This window comes from Halichoeres trimaculatus, unplaced genomic scaffold (assembly GCF_033239565.1).
Source record: "Halichoeres trimaculatus isolate MK-OKI-2021-1 unplaced genomic scaffold, fHalTri1.1 fHalTri1_scaffold_7, whole genome shotgun sequence".
Lineage (NCBI taxonomy): Eukaryota > Metazoa > Chordata > Actinopteri > Labriformes > Labridae > Halichoeres > Halichoeres trimaculatus.
In genome coordinates, this window is record NW_027437185.1 from 11,951,193 (window position 1) to 11,971,358 (window position 20,166).

General features: G+C 43.3%; 1 protein-coding gene across 1 annotated transcript in view; it reads right to left on the reverse strand.

Moving 5' to 3' along the window:
* Positions 1–967: 967 nt before the first annotated feature.
* The window catches only part of gpc4 (glypican 4), a 37,442-nt gene continuing 18,243 nt past the window's right edge, over positions 968–20,166 (reverse strand). Inside the window, exons 2-9 of the mRNA XM_074674310.1 lie at positions 14,990–15,148; positions 6,727–7,124; positions 6,228–6,393; positions 5,656–5,786; positions 5,422–5,568; positions 4,370–4,494; positions 4,112–4,284; positions 968–4,021 (exon numbers count right to left, since the gene is read on the reverse strand). Of these exons, the coding sequence (XP_074530411.1) occupies positions 3,795–4,021; positions 4,112–4,284; positions 4,370–4,494; positions 5,422–5,568; positions 5,656–5,786; positions 6,228–6,393; positions 6,727–7,124; positions 14,990–15,148 (1,526 nt within the window). The 3' untranslated portion in view covers positions 968–3,794. The remainder of the gene's footprint in view (positions 4,022–4,111; positions 4,285–4,369; positions 4,495–5,421; positions 5,569–5,655; positions 5,787–6,227; positions 6,394–6,726; positions 7,125–14,989; positions 15,149–20,166) is intronic.

Below are 20,166 nucleotides of genomic sequence, written 5' to 3' on the forward strand. Positions count from 1 at the left end.
GTACATAACTTGCTCCATTATAAAACATTACTCCCAACATTTAAATAATGGATTTCAGCTCCTCCTACCAGCCTGTAAAAGCACACAAAAACATCTTTGCCAGAGCATAGAAATAGCTTTATTTACCATGTTGTATTAATCATTAGCATACTTGTTTGTGTTTAGCTTGTTTTTACCTTAGGTAACTTTGTTAGTCTTGAGCGCTGTCGTTACTTTGTCTTATACTATGCAGTTGAGATTAAAGGAGATTGACTTTTTTAACTCTAAACTAAATCTATAGGTGGATATGAATCAAAAAACATAGACCTCTGACTCTTTGATTTGAGCTGATGGTACAGTGGTTGTTTCTTATCCTGAGTGGTCCTCTTTAAACTTCAAATCACATACTTCTCAAGGATGAAATCTAATGTGATTTAATCTAATCTAACCAGAATGGAAGTTGAATTAATCCTTAAATGTTAAACATGTACTGAAAAACCACTGACGTACAGTCAGCATCTTCCTGAGCTCTGTGATTGAACCTGACGTGTGATTGGCTGATAAATCGTGGTCACAACTCTTTATGACTATAAGACTGAATCTAGCTTGTGTATGGTAGTTTTAAATTTTGGTTACCATAAGGAATTTCTTTTACATCTTCAACTCATAATGCTACTTACCTATAAACACATCTAGCTCATGCCTACCTGTCTTCATAAATCACTCTGTTTGGAGTTTGTTACACCTTTGTTTTTCATTGAACGCTTAATCTTTCCTCACATGCACACAGAACCTTCTTTTTCTGAGAAAGGCCTCTTCAGTAAAGCTAAAAATAGAATTATCACTCAACCATCAGAGCTGATGTTAGGAAGTATTTGCTTCTAATTCTTCACACAGTTGTGCTTTACTTTCTTGTCGAAACTTGTCTAAACAAAGTGAAACACAAAGTAAAAAAAATGAGAGCATTCACACAGTTTAAATATTGGTAGTCTTTATTTCAGCAAGACTAAGAAATGTTGTTTAATATACATTTTCTCTTACATTTTAACATCTATCTCGTGTTTTTCCATAACATTTAGGAGATACTCTGACAAGTAAAAATCTGGTTTCCTGTTATGGCCTCTTTTAGAGACATCTAAAACGGCTGCTCTTTATTTACACATTTTTTAGTCTTTTCAGTCACTCGTCTCAAAATGAGTCCTTCTGTTCTTGTGGGCCGACGGCTGATGGAAGTTTAAACAAAACTCCACTTTAACTTTCAAGTCACTAGACTGATGTTACTCTGTTGATCCAATGAAGAACATCCAGCAGCTGGACCAGCTCCTGCCAGCCGGAAAGTGTTGCTGCCCTGGCCCGCAAGCACAGACATTTACCATCATCACCCAAAACATTTCCAACGACTCTCAGGAAGTCGGGTGTCTTCACACTCAGCACAACTCTTCCACATGACACAAACACATGCACAAGCCCTTGTAGAAATGTTGGTGGAACACAAAACTGGAAGAACTTAACTTGTCACATGCACAGCTAATGCCTAATCGAGCTGCTGAAGCACAGCTTCATAGTTTTCAGTTAGGGCTTCGGTAGTAGACACGGCTGATTGAATGTTCCAGCAAATATTTCAATCACAATCTTTGTCTTTTTATCCTTAGTGATTTATTTTTGTCTAATTGTGCTAGTTGGAATATTTTTTGGAAGAATTTTCACGTTAGCTTACAATCAACCTGTCAACATCAAAGCCAAGCGAGGTGAAAGGTCATGTTCAGTATTTAACATTTCACTTAACTACGAGTCCATTTTTCAGTTTTTTACAAAATGCATTTTCAACCCCCCACCCTCCCTCTTCAGTGTAACTGATGACTTTGAGAAATGTACTATTTAAATGAATACTGTGTTTTGGATAACCTATTTCAGTTTTAGAATTATGTTTGCAATGAAATAAAAATATGCATAAGTTACTGTACAAAAACTACATGAGGCAGCATCATTTGGGAGATGAAATGGACAGGTAATGCAACTCACAGACCCAATCAAATTAGAAAAAGTAAAAATAAAATCCTTTGTTGTGCTTGTCAGCTGGTAACAATACCTCAAACACCCTTCAGGGAACTGAAGTAGATAAAAGATACAAACCAACATTTACATTGCTTGTTACCTCACAAGGTCGCTTATAATGTACCAAGCTTGTACAAAAAGATCAGGCACCATAGATTGCATTCATTTTGGTAGCACTTGTGAAAATACTTAAACGTTTCCCCTTGAGTTTTTACAATGGCAATATGAGGTTGAGGATAGGTAAGATCTGGTTCAGAATGAGTATCTATACTGACACAGGCCACCCTGGAGGTACACGTGTGTGTGTGTGTGTGTGTGTGTGTGTGTGTGTGTGTGTGTGTGTGTGTGTGTGTGTGTGTGTGTGTGTGTGTGAGTGTGTGTGTGTGTGTGTGTGTAATGGGGCAAGAAGAAAAGGGAGATGAGCCCCAGAAACTGTGCACACTGAACAAAAAGTGCCCATATATCTGTACGCACTGTCCTCTTCAACCACCTTAAACTAGCTGTTAAGTCGACTGTAGTACCTAATATATATCTTCATACCAAAAATAGCTAAAAATCACAACACCGCCTCAACGTAAAACCCTGTTTTAAAATACTCTTTCTTGATTTCATTTGATCTTAGCGCTGTCGTTTGTTCCTCTCCTCGAGTTAAATGTGAAACGCTCTGAACACCTTTTCTTTTTGAACTAGTAAGACTGTATAGAATCAGATCCTCTGTGCTGAACTGAGCTTACAGTACCAAAGGGGGCATTCAAGACTTGTCAGCTTTGCCTTCTCAAAGGGGTAACATCAGGGGAGTCCTTCCTCTTCCATAACAGTTACCTTTCACAAAGATGCTGACCACATGGCTCATCTCTATCAGTTACTTTCACTCCAACACCGCTAGATTGCATTGACCATGACAGCAAGCATGAGGTATAACCTTACTGATGACCTAAGGTAAAAAATGAATGTGGAAATTAAACATCAGGGTTGTAATAATGCTTAAAGCAGACATACAATATGCATGTTTGGGCTTGCAGAGTGCCTCAAAAGATCTTAAAAAGTGATTCCATCTCCTCGGGTCAAACATAAATACCTGCGCAGTAACTCCCCTCACTGTGTTTCTTGGAATGAGCCGGAAGATTTCCATGTTTCTCCAAAGCAAAGGAATAAAGGTTCAAACTGCAGATATGATCAACAGCTAGCTTCATAACTTCTAAATGTCCAATGTATTACATGCTTTACTGGACAGACAAAACACTCACAGTATGCACATTCATAATGTGCACGAATGGTCGATATGAAGCGTTAACATTCATGAAAAACATAAAGATCCTCGGATATATGAAGGGCTGTCCCACCACAGGCACTTAATGTTCAGCCTAACACTTTGCTTACTACTGAGTCACCGGATGGCAATCATTAAGAAAGGCACATTTATGGATTATTAAATAAATTGCCGAAAATGACAATTGTTTGCTTTGCTGCAAGCAAGCAAGACCAAAGTGTGGCTCCATAAGAACCAAAAAGAGTAAAGGTGTATCTGGGGAAAGGTAGATGTCTTTGAAAAGAAGATCCAATAGCTCGACACTGATGTCCTTAAAAACATAAAAACAAATAATAAAAGGTGACGTTATTGTAATATTAAGAAGAGTCTTTCCCCCCGATTGGTGGACAGTCTTAGGTCCTGAAGGCAGTCTTATGAAGTCTTTCTGGCAGTTTTCCCCTTCGCTCCGTCATTCCTGGTCTTTTTGTTTCTCCAACCTGCCCAGCCAGTTTTATCTCAGGTGAGGAGCAAGCAGGGCCAGGGCCAGCCCGCAGAGCGCCAGCGCCATGCTCCTGTGTAAGCCAGCTGCAGGTGAATTCACCACCACCTGTTTGACCTGGGGTTTGCCCGGGTTTGGTGGAGTTGAGAAGTAGATGTCCTGGTCTGTGTTGCAGGAAGGAGTGTCACAACCACTGCCGCTCTCCCCTTCACCGCTGCCATCATCGTCTGGGTCTGAGTCTGGAAAAAAAGAAGAGACCATGTCACATAAGAGCAGCCAGTATCTAACAAACAAAATAAATAAGATGGAAGAGAGTTCAGCCTCCTCACCGCTCTCGTAGGAGATATCATTGCCAATGTAAGCAGCTTTGAGCCGGTTCGTCATTTCCTTCAAAACAGCTATCTGACTGCGGATCACAATGTTTGGCTTCGTAATATCCACATCCACATCAGGGTTTGACACCTGATTGGCCAGCCCATTTCCAATAACAACTGACTCGTACCTATGAGGAGAAAAGGTAAAATGAAGTTGGACTTCTATAATTCACATAGTGAAATCAATCCCTGTTTGTGAGGTGGGCAGCTCACCTGCTTTTGGCCGTTCCATTCCAGCACTCGTCTCCAGGAGCAATCCTCTCTCCTGCACACACTGTCTCAGGCAATGTGGACCAGAACTTTTTTGCATGTTTGAGCTTCTTCTTCACGTCACTGGTCTGCACAGAAACACAACAAGAACAGTTAGAAAACACAAAAACCTACTCCAAGTTTCCTGATCCTTCTTTTAAATTCTTTCAACTCTTCCCATTCTTTCAACTTGGTCCATTTTTAAGGCAGTGTTAACATCTACCAGGACACAGTGTGGTTTGACTCAGTGTCTGTGGAAATGAAAAGAGTAAAATGACACAAAAACATCACTTGTCTAAGTAACAGGGGCCGTTAGACTCTGATCCTGTAGTGACGTGATGAACACCTACAGGCCATGTGATACAGGTATTTAATGAGCAATGTGTGGTCCAGCTGTAGGCTTGTGTTGGAATATTCGCCCTGTTTCCACCGAGCAGTTTGGTTTGGATCAGTGCAGTTTGGTATGGGGTGGATTGGTAAAGTCTGAACCTGTTTGTGTTTTCTCAGCCGGTGCCCCCTCTTGGTAGGCGGTGTGAAAGCCAGATGCTGATAGCCACACCAGCTATGTAACGCCATAGCAGCACGACACAGTGCACCCCGCTAATAAATCCAACGAAGAAGGAAAAACATGGCACAGTAAAAAAAAAAAAAAAAAAAGCCACAATGGAAGACACACAGCTTGTCTTCTTTTTGATTGACATGTAGATCTTAATTACCAAGCGCAATCAAGCTTTGTGTCAGAGAAGACTGTGTGCCACCAGGTGAGTAAGTGACCATTCTTTTAACCAATCAATGGACTGCAGTGTTGTAGCTCCACCCTCTGGGGTTGGATTGGTATGTCTGGCACCCCTAACGGTAGAGTCCCAAAAAGTGGGACAGTATAGGTCGGTAATTTGGGGACCTGTCCCAGGATTAGTCAATGGAAAAGCCACAAAAAAGGGGCCATAGCGAGAGGAACTGAACTGAACCGCTTGGTGGAAACGGGGCTTTAGAGACCAAGTAAAAACAGTCCTTACCAATCGATCTAGACTTGTGCCAGCGGCAGTTGTGGGCCCCACATCAGGACTATAAGGGCGGAAGCGGCCTGTGAAGCCGGTTTCCTTGATAGAACGAGAGGAACGCAAAGCCATGCTTGGTTTGGGCTGCCCACATCCTTGGAAAACCTGGAAATGAAGAAGAAAAAAGTGAAGTTAGTTCATTCATTGTCCTACTTTTTTTCCTTTCTTAAGACTCTAAAAAATGATCCTGACCTTGTGGGACACTTGCATGCTGTTCTCCTGCATGTTCATGATGGCATCTGAGAGCTTTACGTCGATGGGATCGATGACGGTCTCAAAGTTGAAGGGGCCTTCCAGCCTCTCGGCGAGACCCAGCATGGCGTCTACAGAGGACGGGAAAGGACTGTGATGAATATGGTTCTTTTAATATCAGCCTGCATTACAATCCACAGCCACTAGGGGGAGGCACACGCCTACAAGCAGGAGATGGTAACCAAATGCAGGGATCACAGCTGCTGCAGTGAGGAGGCTGCAGAAAGCCCCTGACTGTAGCTGTGTCAGCAGACAGGAAGAGACTCATGTAACCGTGATATATAGAACATGGGAAACTTTATGTAATGAGAGTCTGTTAATGTAGAAAAACATTCAACTGTGAATTCATTACTTTATATTACTTGAGTAGAGGTCTTCAAAAACTACACGTCTGTCCTCTCTGTACTACAGAAGGTGAAGACATGCCCTCTCATTAAACACTGTGCATTCACACTCAGCTGAGACCTGTGAAGGCTTCAGAGGAGGATCTTGTTCTCATGGCGGCTGCTTACCAAGGAAGTTGTTCCATTCTGTGTCCAAGTCGGCCTGATTGGCCAAACACCCGCGCATCACATTGAGGCAGTAATTCTGGCAGGGCTTCAGGGCCACTTGGCCTGAGCAGTAGGGACAGTACAACATCTTCATGGCTGCTCGCACACAGCTGGGGGATGCATTGACCTGGAGAAGGCACAGGGCAGTTAGCGGCCTGTTTTTTTCCCTTACAGCACAAACACTCACCCAACACCACAGCAGATACATACACTGTGAACAAGATAGCTCATCCATGTAAACTCTACAAAGCAGTATAATCTAATCATCAATGACTCAATCAGTGCAGTGGAAAAACATGCCATAGCAGAGCAGTCAGAGTGGTTTATATTATCAGAGACACTGTAATGGAGTCAGCTTTTCCAGGAAAGATATGAAGTCAGAAACCCAGAGGGGAGGGCCGAGCGGGGCTACAAGGCCCAACTCCATGGTTTCTGTTAGCAGAGAGTGCTACAAACTCACCGTGGAGACTTTATGGACCACATCTGGCAGGATCAGGAGGCCGCGCACAAAGGTGCGTGCAGCCACAAAGGACCGTGTCAGGTGGATACGGAGCTTGCGGGGAACATCCCCAAAGGGCTGCAGCTGCTCTGTGTACCGGCTGACACACTCCATGTAGGCGTCGCTGAATTCGTACTGCACGTTGACGAGACGAAACATCCTCTCCAGCAGGTCGGCCCAAAAGTCGGCCAGCATGGAGTCCAGGTTGACGGCAGCATTCCCAGACACGTAGTACCGAGTCAGGGAATCGAAGAAGTTCTTGAACAGCTCCGCATTCTGCACGTACATCATGCCGTAGGTTCGCACAAACATGCTGTGCAGAGAGACCTCTGCGTTTTTCAAGAGCTCACGGAAGAACTCTGAGGAAGAAGAGGAGAGGAGGGGGTTAGAGTGATCGGTAAACACAGAGCTGCAAAAACAGTCTCACGTCATCCACATGTCAGAGTACTGAGCAAAAGTGAATTCACCTGATGAAAAACATGATCTGAGTTTATCAACCCTCTACTCAGTAACATCAATAACAGGTTGAAGACAGGGCAACACAACAGCACATTGAAGGATATTTATGGGTTTTCATCAAGAAACTTAAGCACAGATATTCCAGCATAACGACAGTGTTTATAAACCAGTCAGAGGTTGTGTCATGTTTGCTCTTGGTTTGTTCAAACCTTCACCTTTGATTTCTGACTGTTAGTATGTCCCGCAGCCAGAACTTAAAACCCAATTGCTGGATCTTCTACTTCACTGAACTTAAAGATGCTATGGGGAGGATCTGTTTTGATTGCACTCCCTCGCCACCTTCTGGCCCGGAGTCTCCGCACACTGTCATAAATTACTTTTAGTGAGGCTTGTGTTTGTTATTTAATTAAATGGAGATTGAAACAAAACTTTTTTTGTTCAAGACAACTTTTTACTAGATACAATGCGCAGAGGTAAGATATTTATCAGTACAATTACGTGGCACAACGGTTTTAAACGTGACATTAAGCAAACATTGGCAGCTGGCTACATGTTAGCCCTGTGCTCTGATGTATCTGTAGGCTAAAGTGACAAGTAAACACTGTCAGTCGGTAAGTAGTTTAGTAGTCATTTATATTTAGCACACCTGGCAGTCTGGCTCTCTAATACATGTCTGTAATGTGTAACGTTAGTAAATCCTGGTTAGCTATGTCCTACCAGTCATCTACCAAGCAGAGCTAACGTAACCTCACTCTTCATTTTATTGATAGACTCTCAAGTTTGAACAGACCACAGCAGAATAACTGCTGACTGTGGGTTGGAATCAACATTAGCACAAACAGTTTAGCCCCTGTGTTATAGAGTGATACAGCCCGAGCTAAAGGCTAATTAGCTTTTAGCTCGGGCTGTATCTCTCTCCTGTTTATCTTTCTTCTGCTCTTCTGTCCTTTTTCTGTCTGACAGTTAGGCTCCTGTGTCCACCATCACTACAAAATTAGTCACAGAAATAATTTTAGCAGAGAAAATCACAGATCTCTGTGTTTTATCTCCTCTGTCAACTAAACTTCGTTAGCTGGCGTGGTGTTGTCATAGATCCTAGACGTGCCGTAAATTAATCCGGTCCTGGAGGACCCGAACTGGAGGCTAAGAAGTAACAATTTAAAATAACCTGTAACCAGCAATATTGGCGCTGAAAATCTCATTTTGAAGTGTGGATTTTAATCAGGTATATATCTAGAAGGGAAACTTTTTAAAGATCACTTTCAAACTCCTCACAGGGACTTTAACTTGTGTCCTGACACTCTGAGCATCTCCACAGAAACAGCTTGAGCATAAAACCTGGGCTGAAAGGCAGAATGATGTGTGCTATGAGAGGGGGACGGTTGGAATTAGGAGATGAGAGGAGGTGAAAGGTGGAGCTGCAGCATCTCTGTCAGGCAGAACAAGCGCCGCTGTTCCTCGCCTCTGCAGACTTGCCATTCAGCGCAGACGTCTCTCCAAATCAAGCCGCTTTAAACTGACCACCATCAATGGCATTTTTCTGTTGTCACATTCCATTCGCTCTCCTTTCTCCCAGCTTCTCTTGGACTGTCCTTCAGAGACATTTTCAATAGGATTACTGAATAATGCAGCCCCCCCCCTCCCCGCTCCCCCTCCCGTATATGGACCTGTATCCCCCATCCAGGCGAACATCTCCCTCCCTCTGCTGCTTTCACTTCATCAGTTCCTTCAGAGAGCTCTCTTCACCAGAGACAGGGAACAATGACCTACTTCATCCTAAGGAATGTCCATCACCCCCCTCACTGCTTTTCTCCACCCCCAATAATCCAGGTCCCCTCTCCCACAGACACCTCCTCCTCCTCCTCACCCTCAAACTTTCTTAATCTGAACAAAATGAGAATTCCTCACAGTCTCTAAAAATGCTTCACCTTCAGTCTTGCATGCACGCAGCATACACTCGGCCCTTTCACTCATCTTTTTTTTCCACCCACTCACCCGCTGCCTCTCTCAGACCTGTGCTCCCTGCGCTCTTTCCCTGGGTGCCCTCTGCTCGGCTTTGAAATGTAAAGTTCCCATGCTCTCACAGAGGGAGTCACTAAACGCTCCCTGCCACCAGTACACACACACACAGTCCCCAAGTAGCGCTGTCACTTCCACTTCAGACTGACACACTAAAAAAGAAAAAATGAGGAAGGGGAGGGGTGCGGACGGCTTGGGGCGGGTTAAGTTGAGGGCTTTTTTAACTCCAAATCCCCACTGTGTCGCCAAGGATACCGGAAACACTGCAGCCCCTCCATTTACCTCCCCGCCATCGCTGCCCCCCCTTCACTCCACCACACGCACACACACATATACAAACACAAAGCCAGGGAAGAGGGGGCACCAAGTTCCACGCTCCATTGACAGAGATTAAAACAAAAGGTCCACCCTCGGCCCAGGAATGTCATAGCTGCCACAAGTTTAAAGTCAGTGAAAGGAGACGCAGAGGTGGAGGAGGAACGGGCATGAAGGAGAAGGACAACGCTACACTTCTTTATTCTCCCTGCACAGTTTATTAGAGCAGTAACGCCTGTATGCTGAACAGATAAGCTCTGTAATGAGTTTGGACAAACCCAGGGCTAAAGAGAGCAGGGTGTGTGGGAGCAGTGGGAGCAGTGGGAGCAGTGGCAGGCAGCAGGGTGGGGCTGGGGGTTGTGGGGAGCTCTTTCACAGAGCACAGGCTCTGAAGTATGAGCAGTATTACACAGGCATCTTGCATTGTCATTAAAAACAGTTTATGACACGCAGCCGTCTGCCAACAGGCCGAGGAGCCGAGCGCTCCCTCAGGATTTTTCCATTAAAAAATGAGCCCGTCGCTCCGCCAATGGTCTGCCAGAATCTGGGTGAAAGGTTGCACGGTAGACAGCGTAAGCCAACGAAATGTAAGGAAAGAGGACGACTCCAGCCTCTGTGTGAGCATCCATCTTTCCCTCCCTCACTCTGCTCCTCCTGTCATCGTCCCCACATGTTGCAAAGAAGGCCCTAAATTATGAGCGCAGACCCTGGGCCCAATCCATCACAGGAACAGAGGAGCTGACCGATCTCCTCCCACTGTTTCCTCCTACTTCCTCCTTCTCCCCTCACCCCCACCAGTGGCCCTATAAACTCTGCTCCTCCCAATCCCAGCCCAGGCTGTAATTGCATCCTATTTGTGCCAATTAGTCCCTGCGCTTCTCCCTTTTCTTAGGGGATGGGATTCTGTCCCTCCTGCTGTTGTACTTCAGTGCTTCGGAGGGAAGTCTCTCGGTGTGTGTGTGTGTGTGTGTGTGTGTGTCTAGAGACAAGGGGCCTTAATCCCAGTGCTTAAATTCCAGACATAGGCTTGCTCTGCTGGACGGGGTCAGTGCAACACGACAGACAGGCTGAGGCCAGGACAAACACACAGAGAGAGGGGAGAACTATTTCTGGCCCAGGTCTTAATTGGCCATGACTCCTCGCTCCAGGCGCATGATGAGAGCCTGCCTAATCACATACACCACTTCCTGAGTTTGTTAGCGTGTGTGTGTGTGTGTGTGTGTGCATGTTTCTTCATCTGTCTTTATGTAAAGACACAGCTGTGTTTATCTCCATGAGCATCCACTTCTCCCGAGCTGTTAGATGACACAATCATGGCGACCATCTCCCTCAGTAACTGAAGAAACAATGATAAACACTTCCTGTGCCGGTTTCACAGACGGGCAGCGCTTCCTCCTAGGTGTCTCGATGAGACAACAGCAAATAATGGGACAGAAACCTGAGCCTGTCACTGAATCCAGTGAGACAGACAGTCTAATGGCTGAGCTGAAAAAGAGCACAGCCTTTGTAAAAAGATCCCACATCTAACAGCTCACAGGCAGCAGCTACTTATCTACAGCGCTGAGGAGGGGAGGGGGCGCAGAGTGAGGCCAAAAGGCTGCCCCCTCTTGGTCGAAACAGAAAACAGTAGAGGGGCTTTCTGAGACTCTGTCCTGATGATTGTGTTGTATAAAACTGAAGTTTGAAGGAAGAAAATCCTCCTGAAACAGCTTCAGTGGAGTCGTTTGATGGTTTAATATAACTGTGTGGACTTTGAAATGAGTCTAAAATTAGGCTGAGCTTTAAACAAAGTGAGATGTGAAAGCAGATCTTCAGAAAAAGAGGGGGGATTTTGACAAAATGGTGCTGCTTTCATTCCTTCAGAATCAAACACCATCAACTCTCAAATCTTTCCTTTTTGTTGGATGTTTAAAAAGATTCAGGAACACATGAACCTCGAAATCTATTAATAAAAAACTACTTCACTACTTAAAGCCCTGGCAGGCCAAAATCAAAGCAGCTAATAGCTTACAGTCCTCTCTTCTTCTGACTCTCCATGTTTCAGGATAAAGAGAAAAAACAAGGCAGTGGTCTGCAACATGCGTGTAGCACATCAAACACGCAATCTGTAGAAGACTGAAGAAAACATTTGACCGCTGAAGACGCAGAGCGTAGACAGAGTGAGGCAGAGCAGAGGGATGTATCGGGACAGAAACAGGGGTCTGTGGAGGAGCAGAGGAGAGGCAGTTTTGGAGAGTGAGGCATGAGATGGGGACAAAGGGCAGCAGGAGAGGAGAAAGAGAGGGGCGGGCCAGCTCCAGCAGCCGCTGCATTCCGACACGTCACATTCCTGTTCACATCTGGCTGCAATACACACGCTCCCCATTGCTGACTATCCCTCGCTCCCTTTCACAGACACATAAGATCTGAAGGTCTCTGACCCGTGTATGGATGGGGCTGTGTACACAGAAACACATGAAACCATGCACACAACAGCCCCACACACTGAAGTCCAGAGCTCTGTGAGTCCCTGAGACACACGGCAACGATGAGGGTCTCTCTGTGACAAACCAAAACTCCAAATAACGTGATGTGAACGCCTCTGTATACCACAACTTCAAAGAAATTTAAGCTCTAAATTTAGATCTATAACACCAAAGAGTCTGTACATCAGTTCTCAAAAAAGACCAATAGCAGCCACCTGAAAAAGAAACCCACCCTTAAAGCTGACAATTCTGTATCAGACTGTTCTTCAAATGTTTCCATTAGGGATGTCCCGATCTGATCACGTGATCGGATCGGGATCGGGGCATTTTTTAATGATCGGAGATCGGGGGAGACAGAATCGGAAAAAGCCTGGGGCCTTAGTTCTTGTTTTTAATTAAAATGTGTATAATAGAAAAGCATCATTCATTTTAGAATGTAACTTTATTTGTCATTATAACAAGTACAACAAAATTGTAAACAAGAAATTGCAACCTTATTGTCACACACATACAAGGTAATCTTGTGATGCACCACTGAGAAGCTTTATTTTTATTTTGTTGATCCAAAGCTGCACTAAGTGGAGAAAAAAGCTATATCCATGTTGGCTAGAATGATACCTTCATTTAAATAAAATAAAAAAAAACTCAAAGGACAACTTGTAGGAGTTTTTTTCTTTTCTTTTTTCCTAATGCATTACTGAAAGATCGGATCGGGAAATATCGGGATCGGCAGATACCCAAAATAAAAAAATCGGAATCGGATTGGGAGCAAAAAAAAATGTGATCGGGACATACCTAGTTTCCATGTTCAAGATGAATCATTTTCACAGCTTCATCATTAAAAAAGCAGAAAGTTGTTGATTCTGTTTTGAGGTAAGATAACTCAGACACAGACTGGATATCTATCACACTCAGCAGCAAGTGGAAAAAAAGAAAAACTGGTTAAATTTTTTTTTATGTTGGGCTGCTGCTTTTGTGATCACGTGATAAGCGTCTATTTCATTGGTTGCATATGTGACTTGTCCATGAGCAACATGATTTGTTGGCTACGGCAGCAATATTAGCATCTTGTTATAAATACTTTGATAAGTGTCGTAATGCCAGGAGTGACCAAACATATAGTGACCAAACACCAGGAATGCAACGAACAAGAAGGTGGATGCTGGTTTTTATAGCCTGCAAGCTAACAAAGGCCATAGCAAGGGAGCTACCAGGCTAACATCAAAGGGAAAGTTCTTCTTTTGTTTCCTAAGGCCCCGTATACAGAACATTAAATCTGAAAACGCTAAAACACTAAAACATAGTGAAAAAAAATCTGTGTTTACATGGAAACACTGAGGGACTGCTGTAGTAAGCATGCCAGGCCTGTAGTCTGCGCTGTAACTGTTTTGTCCAGAAGCCAATTTTGATAGATCCCCACTGAAGTACAGTTAAGCTGGTCATCTGGTGAATTGGTGAATGCTAAGAGCAGAAGTGGAGCAACAGAAAATGCTGTTTCCATGTAAACACGAGGCTGAAACGCAACAATATTTCTGCGTTTCACTCAAACCGTTGTCATTTTAACGGCCCCTGAAGTGGGATAATAAGAGCTACTGGTCGACACTAAGGGCCTGATTCACTGAGGGATTGTGCAGCTTTTGTTCTCACTAAACCTGTGAAGATATGACGAGGAGATATCAAAGTTAAGGGCTCATTCAGCTGGTCATAAATGTGGACACCATGGATCACTGTCAGAATGAGAGCACACAGCGCAGCTCTGCACAGCAGAGCATAGAGATGTCTTTACACATCTGAGTCAAAATAAAACACAAAACTGAAGCTAACTGCTAAAAGCTGCAAAACTTTGTGAGCAGGAGAGAGCAGCAACAGGTAAACAAAATATAATAAAAGTAACAAAGTGACACGTTTTACATCATTACTATCTCTGCTGAGTGTGATGAGCAAAACAAGTAGGAGGCTGCAGGTAAACAAAAAAAAGAAATGTGTTGGCATCAAAAAAGCCCATCACATCCCTTCTTTACTACCACTTAACAGGGATAACTGGTCAGTTTGTTACTCGATTAGTCATGTGATTATTTGAATAAGCGATGATTAGTTCACGATCAAAATAGGTGTCAGTAGTCGCTTTGAAAGCTCAGCTGTCGATCACAACAGATTGGGTCAGCTCTGCTTCATCATTTAGGTTATTCTAACGCCCTCTAACCCTAACACGAATGTCGATGAAAATGTTAATTCCTTTCATTAAATTTTCCGCACTTAACTGCACCTATTTAGAGTTTGCTGTAGCTTTTCTTAATTTAATGCATCAAAGAGTCAGAATGCACACCTGGACAGAACAAAAAAGCCAAGATGTTGCTGAGACAGTCGAAACTTTAAGGGAATTTCACAAACTTTAGGAGAAGTTTGAGTCCACTCCTCTGTAACTTATCTCACATGTTTTACAGAGGAGCTGAAGCAGGAACACGGTTTGGGGGCTGAGGGTAGGTGAAGCTGCCCCACTTCCTTGGTGACTCAGCACTGCCCCATGTTCCCATGCACTCTCAGGGAAACCTGATCCCAATATTTACAGGCATACACACATGTGCTCACACACACACAGAGGAACAGGAAGTACAGAGAAGACTAAATCTGAAGATGTGTGTGGTCCGTCTGGAAGCGTGCATGCCTCTCTGGAGAGGAGGAAGCGGGTAGAGCGGGGCCAGGCTGCGTGTGTGTGTGTGTGTGTGTGTGTGTGTGTGTGTGTTGGGGGGGATGAGGCTTGGAGTTGAGACATTGAGAGACAGGTGGACAGACCAACAGACACAGACTGACTGTCTCCGCTCCAGGCAGTGCACTGGCAGGTGGAAGCGTCCGTCAAACATGGTGTGACACAAGTTTAACTGTGAGGACACTTGCCCGCAGCACAATGCTGCCAGAGGAGCAGCTCACGTGTGTGTGTGTTCGCAGGTGTTGGTGTGTTTGCTTACTGTCAAAGTGGTTGTGTCTCTGTCTGAAGGTGGATTGTAGGTTGGTGCTAAGCCTGGAGACGGGAGCTTTGATCTCTGTGTGGCTCTGCTGGCTCAGCTTCTCCTCCATCTCCACCGTGCAGCAGGAGAAACCCTGTGGACACACTTTCAACGGAGCCCCTGGAAGAAACCAGAAGAATACCTTCATTAACACTGTGTTATACCCATTTTACTAATTCATAACTGGTAGAAGACACACATCAACACCTTTTTCTGCTTTGAAAACACTGATTTACAACCTCACCCCTCCCTAGATCAAATACACCTTGGCTGTGAAAAACCACTTAGCTTCACTAAAGTGGATTAATTGCAACTCTCAGCTCAGAGCAGTCTTTATCCAGACACTTTATGGAGGCCTGCTCTTATCCTGGCTCTTCTCTCCTCTGATTGATAGCTCTGTGCCTTAGCTTTCTCTGAGAGCCGTGTCCTTCCAAAACAGAGCTGTAAGAGGAGAGGATCAGCTTTTCTCCTGCTTTAGCTGAGTGCTAAATAAAGCAGATAAAAGTCATTCAGACCCTGCAAAGACTGAAAATGGTAACACAGTCTTTTGTTTGTTGTAGCACTGTTCACCTTTTCAAACATGCATATAAATGACTTCCATGTGATATCAGGCATCTGACTGTGAACTGATCCATTTTTGAATGCCTGATGCTTTTTTCTCCCAGCTTCCTCTGGCGTAAATCAGGAAAGAGCTGCTGTCAAAGTTTCTAAGCTAAGAATAGAAAGATTTTAAGTTTCATGCACAGTTTCAAAAAAGCAAATGCAGACTGTTTTCAACTGTTGCAACACAAATCTGAAATAATGTGAGCACACTGAGAATGAGCACAAAACTTAATCATAAACTAATTTGACCTTGTTTTCTTTTTCAATACATTTTTTAAAAACATAAATACTGTCTGGTAAAATCTTAAATAAAGAGCAACTGCAAGTCGGTTTGACGTCCAATTAAGAGCAGGGTCAGGGGAGGACAAATGCAAAGTTGCAGCTGCAATAATGTTTTGTTTTAAATGTGGCTGTTGGAATCTGGGAAAACACAGGGATCCTTTCACTGCACTCAGGCACCAACGGCTTGTTTAGTTTTCCCCACCAGCTTGTGCTCACTGACTCGCTGCCTGTGCTCGAGCACAGGTTACTGCTGCTTTAAGGATTTAACTATCACCTGCAGTGTTTTCAACATTTGCTCAAAGATTCCCCAAACTTCCTGAGTTACTCTAGCCTTACAGGACATGTTGACTTTTCTTTACATGGAATCTGAGCTGAGACATGTTACAAACCTCTGTTAATTTAAACCACTCAGAGTCGTAATTTCTTATTACTGGATCATATTTATTCCACTTAAGAAAAAGGAAAACTGTGTGTGTAGGTTCTTGAAGCATGTTTGATGATTATCAATAAGTTTTGAATTTATTTCTGTTTATTTTATTCCATCAGCCTCACAGTTGTCCTGACACGTCTTAGCATGGTTAAAACAGACTTTCTCTGAGTGACTGCACAAACAGAAAAATGATCTCTGAGGCACAGCTCATCCAAACCACAACCATCATTTAACTGATTTGATAAAGACTACTGTCTTTTCTTAGGAACAGGATTAAATATATATTAGTCAAAAACTACTTGTCAAAAAACAGTTAATAAGATTTCTGTGGGAAAAGTTAGAATTCAAAGACCTAAGTCTTGAATTCCATCTGAAACCAAAGTTGAAGACTAAAGTTTTTCCTCAAAATTCTGACTTAAACCTCAGGGTCTTTTTTTTAAACCAGATTCAGAATCCTGGAACTAAACTTTTCCAAAGTTTTCAGTCAGATCACCTTCTAAGTTTGTTGTGAAAAATGAATGGAGTTCAGATCTTCTTTCTAACTCTACTTTCTTTGCTCAAGGAAACTTTTCACAGGATAAAAAACGGCAAAGTAATGTATTGGTTTGTAGTTACACAGCTCTATTCTTTGAAACGTGACAACACTCAAACTTTGTAAACTCAGTTTGTGGCATAGTTTAGAAGTTAGATGAATTAAGCACTTTTCCCAGCCCAGTGATCTGAGACATGTCTGGTTGTATCCTACCAGGGCTCATCTACCAACTCCAGCCTCACCAAGCAGAGCTAACGTAACCTCACTCTTCATTTTATTGATAGACTCTCAAGTTTGAACAGACCACTGCAGAATAACTGCTGACTGTGGGTTGGAATGAACATTATCACAAACAGATTTTAGCCCCTGCTCTATTACTCTTTTTATGTTTCTTCTGCTCTTCTGTCCTTTTTCTTTTTGTCAGCTCAGCTCCAGTGCCCACCATTACAATGATATAAAACCAAGAAACTGTTTTCAGCAGAGAAAAACACAACTCTCCTTCCTCACGGCTAAGCTTTGAAAATGAGAAATAGCAATTAGAAATATCTTATTTTGGTGCTGATAATCTCATTTAAGTTGTGGATTATGATCAGGCATACATATAGAAGTGACACTATTTCAAGATCACTTAGAAGACCTCACAGGGACTTTCACTTGGAGTTCTGTCTTTCTCTTTCAGAATTCTAACTGAAATCACAGTTTTTTTTTTAATCTAAAACTAGAATTGACTCAAAGGGAATCTAAGACTTAAGTCAGAATTCTGTTTTTGCCCCTTAGAATTGTCAGTAAAATTTCTGAGAAAAGGATAAGAAAGACTGAGACTTAAGTTCAAGTTTTATTTTTTTCCCTCAGAACACATTTTATAAATTAAAAATCAAAATTCTGAGTAGAATAAAAAAGCAAATTTCCAAAAAGACAGAATTAGAAAAAAAAAGTCAAAAATTTTAACTTTTCTTTCTCAAATTTGTTAGAATTGAGACTTGTGCTAAATTCTGTCTTTTCCACAAAACTGTGACTTCAACTTCAGAGTTGTTTTTATTTTAAAGTCAGAATTCTGAGATTATAGTCGGGATTAATCCCAGAATTATGAGAGAATAAAAAAAACTTTTTTTAAAAGTAAGAATTGATATCTGTTGATATCTGGACCTGAATAACTTTTATTTTCTGTCATGAATGAGGTTGGGTGGTGGTCTGGGTTAAATAGGAATGGGAGAAAAAAACTGAGTTATCAAAGTATCAAGATTTTTGTTTAATGATTTTAAATTGAGATTTTTTTTGGTTCAAAAGTGGATCTTTAAATCCTCTATTTGAGTCTTTTTTTATTAACTGGGTTGGTTGAGATGTCAGATCCCCTGAATAAATCCTAAACACTGACTCACATGTGGTGTGCATTTTTGGGGCAAACATGGCTCCTGATATAGTCTGTAAACACCATCAACATATTCAGCTTTTTCACATGGTCTGGTGTTAAAAAAGCAAACAAAAAGTTGCAAAAACTAGAAATATTGAAGAACCACAATTTAAATTTAATTGAGTGCATGCAGCAAAAAAAAAAAAAATCCAACAACTCTGATGGAATAAAAAGAATTTTGTTTTTACGTCACAGTTTTACTGAATAAGAATTCTAGACCTGTTTTTCAGTAGTTTTTTAAAGTCCACTCTCACAGCAAACACCACACCACAGCTCAGTTTTGACTCAGCAAACCCAACATTTTAATCAAAAGCAAAACCTGCTTGGAGAAACTCCTAGCATTTCTTGTACAGCAGCTAAAACAGCAGAAAAATTGAACTTCAGGGTCAGGAGTGACTCATAGGGATATAATCATCCACACAGGGCACAGGAGGGAGGGATGCACCCTGGCGCCATTAACTGGACCCCTCAGTCTGGGAACAGGTCCAAATAAGCCTCAAGTCACTCCTTCTCTCGCAGCGCTCTCCCCAACTCATCGCTCCGCCTGCAGCCCTCACCATCCGCTCAGCTCCTCCTCTGCACAGCCCAACACACACATGCAAACACTCACACATGCCCAGGCCCAGTTGGCAGCCCCTACCTAAACATATTCACACATCACATCACTACTCAACACATGGCTCTTTGTACCAGCATGATTGGAGGTACATGGAGCAACACACACTCACACACACACACACAGACTAAACTTTTGGGCGAACAGAAAGCCAGTCTCTCCTCCAGCAGGGCCCCCTGCCTGCCCACAGCACAGACACACAATCAAAGGGGTTATGTCCACGTAGGAAACAGCCTCGGATACCAAAGTACACAAATAAAAGTGAGATGGTCAGTATTTCACAGGAATGTCTGTACAAATGTCACATTGTTAGCTCAGAGGATTAGGTCTCTGAAAACTGAAGATTCTTTGCTAATGCACACTCTGTGAAAACATTTTGGCAGCCAATATCTGGAACCACTGGGAGGAAAGTGACCCAGCTGGAAGAAGAGAGCGAACAGTTAACAGGAACAGTTAGATCCTATAAAAATCAACATCATGCCGAAGTTTGCGTGACATGTTTCAGCCTCAGTGTTTCACAATAAGCCCGGTCAGCCCAAGCGTCCGTCATTCCTCTACCATCCCTGGCATGAATAGTCTTTGTGTGATGGCTGGACTGGCTCTCAGTTGCCTTATGGAGCTTTTTTAAGGGGCCTCTCCCTCCGTCAGCTTCCCAAGTACTTCAAGAAGCAACAAGACACAGAGACAGAACATTGTTGGAGTGTCACTCAGAAGAGGAGGACTGTCGTTTATGGTGGTCAAAACAAGAGGGCAGCGTCTTGTAAACAAACATGGGACTGTGTGCCATGGCATTCATTAGTCCTCCACGGCTTCTCTGCTTCTCCTTTGTGGCCAGACCACCATCTCCTTTAAACGGCTCATAAAATAAGTCACTTCCCTTTGACATTGTCCTGCCTCTCAAACCCTGTTCTCAGAGGAAGGGTGGTGGGGGAGGAGAAAACGCCTCATAGACAAAAACCAGATTAGACACCTCACCGCCCCCTCTGCCTGCCATCATGTGCCCCTGAACCAGACGGACCTCAGGGTGCCCCCCACCTCTGCGTCCACCACCACCACCACCCTGCAGGCTTAACCAGGGAGGTCGAAGGTTAACAGCCACTCCTCTGAGAAAGGTCCTGTCCCCTGACCCCCCCTGTCCGCCAGCCAGCACATCCACCACACACAGTAACTCACCCCCCATACACTGCTAACTCCAATAATAATACCACCAACACACACACACACACACACACACACACACACACACACACACACACACACACAC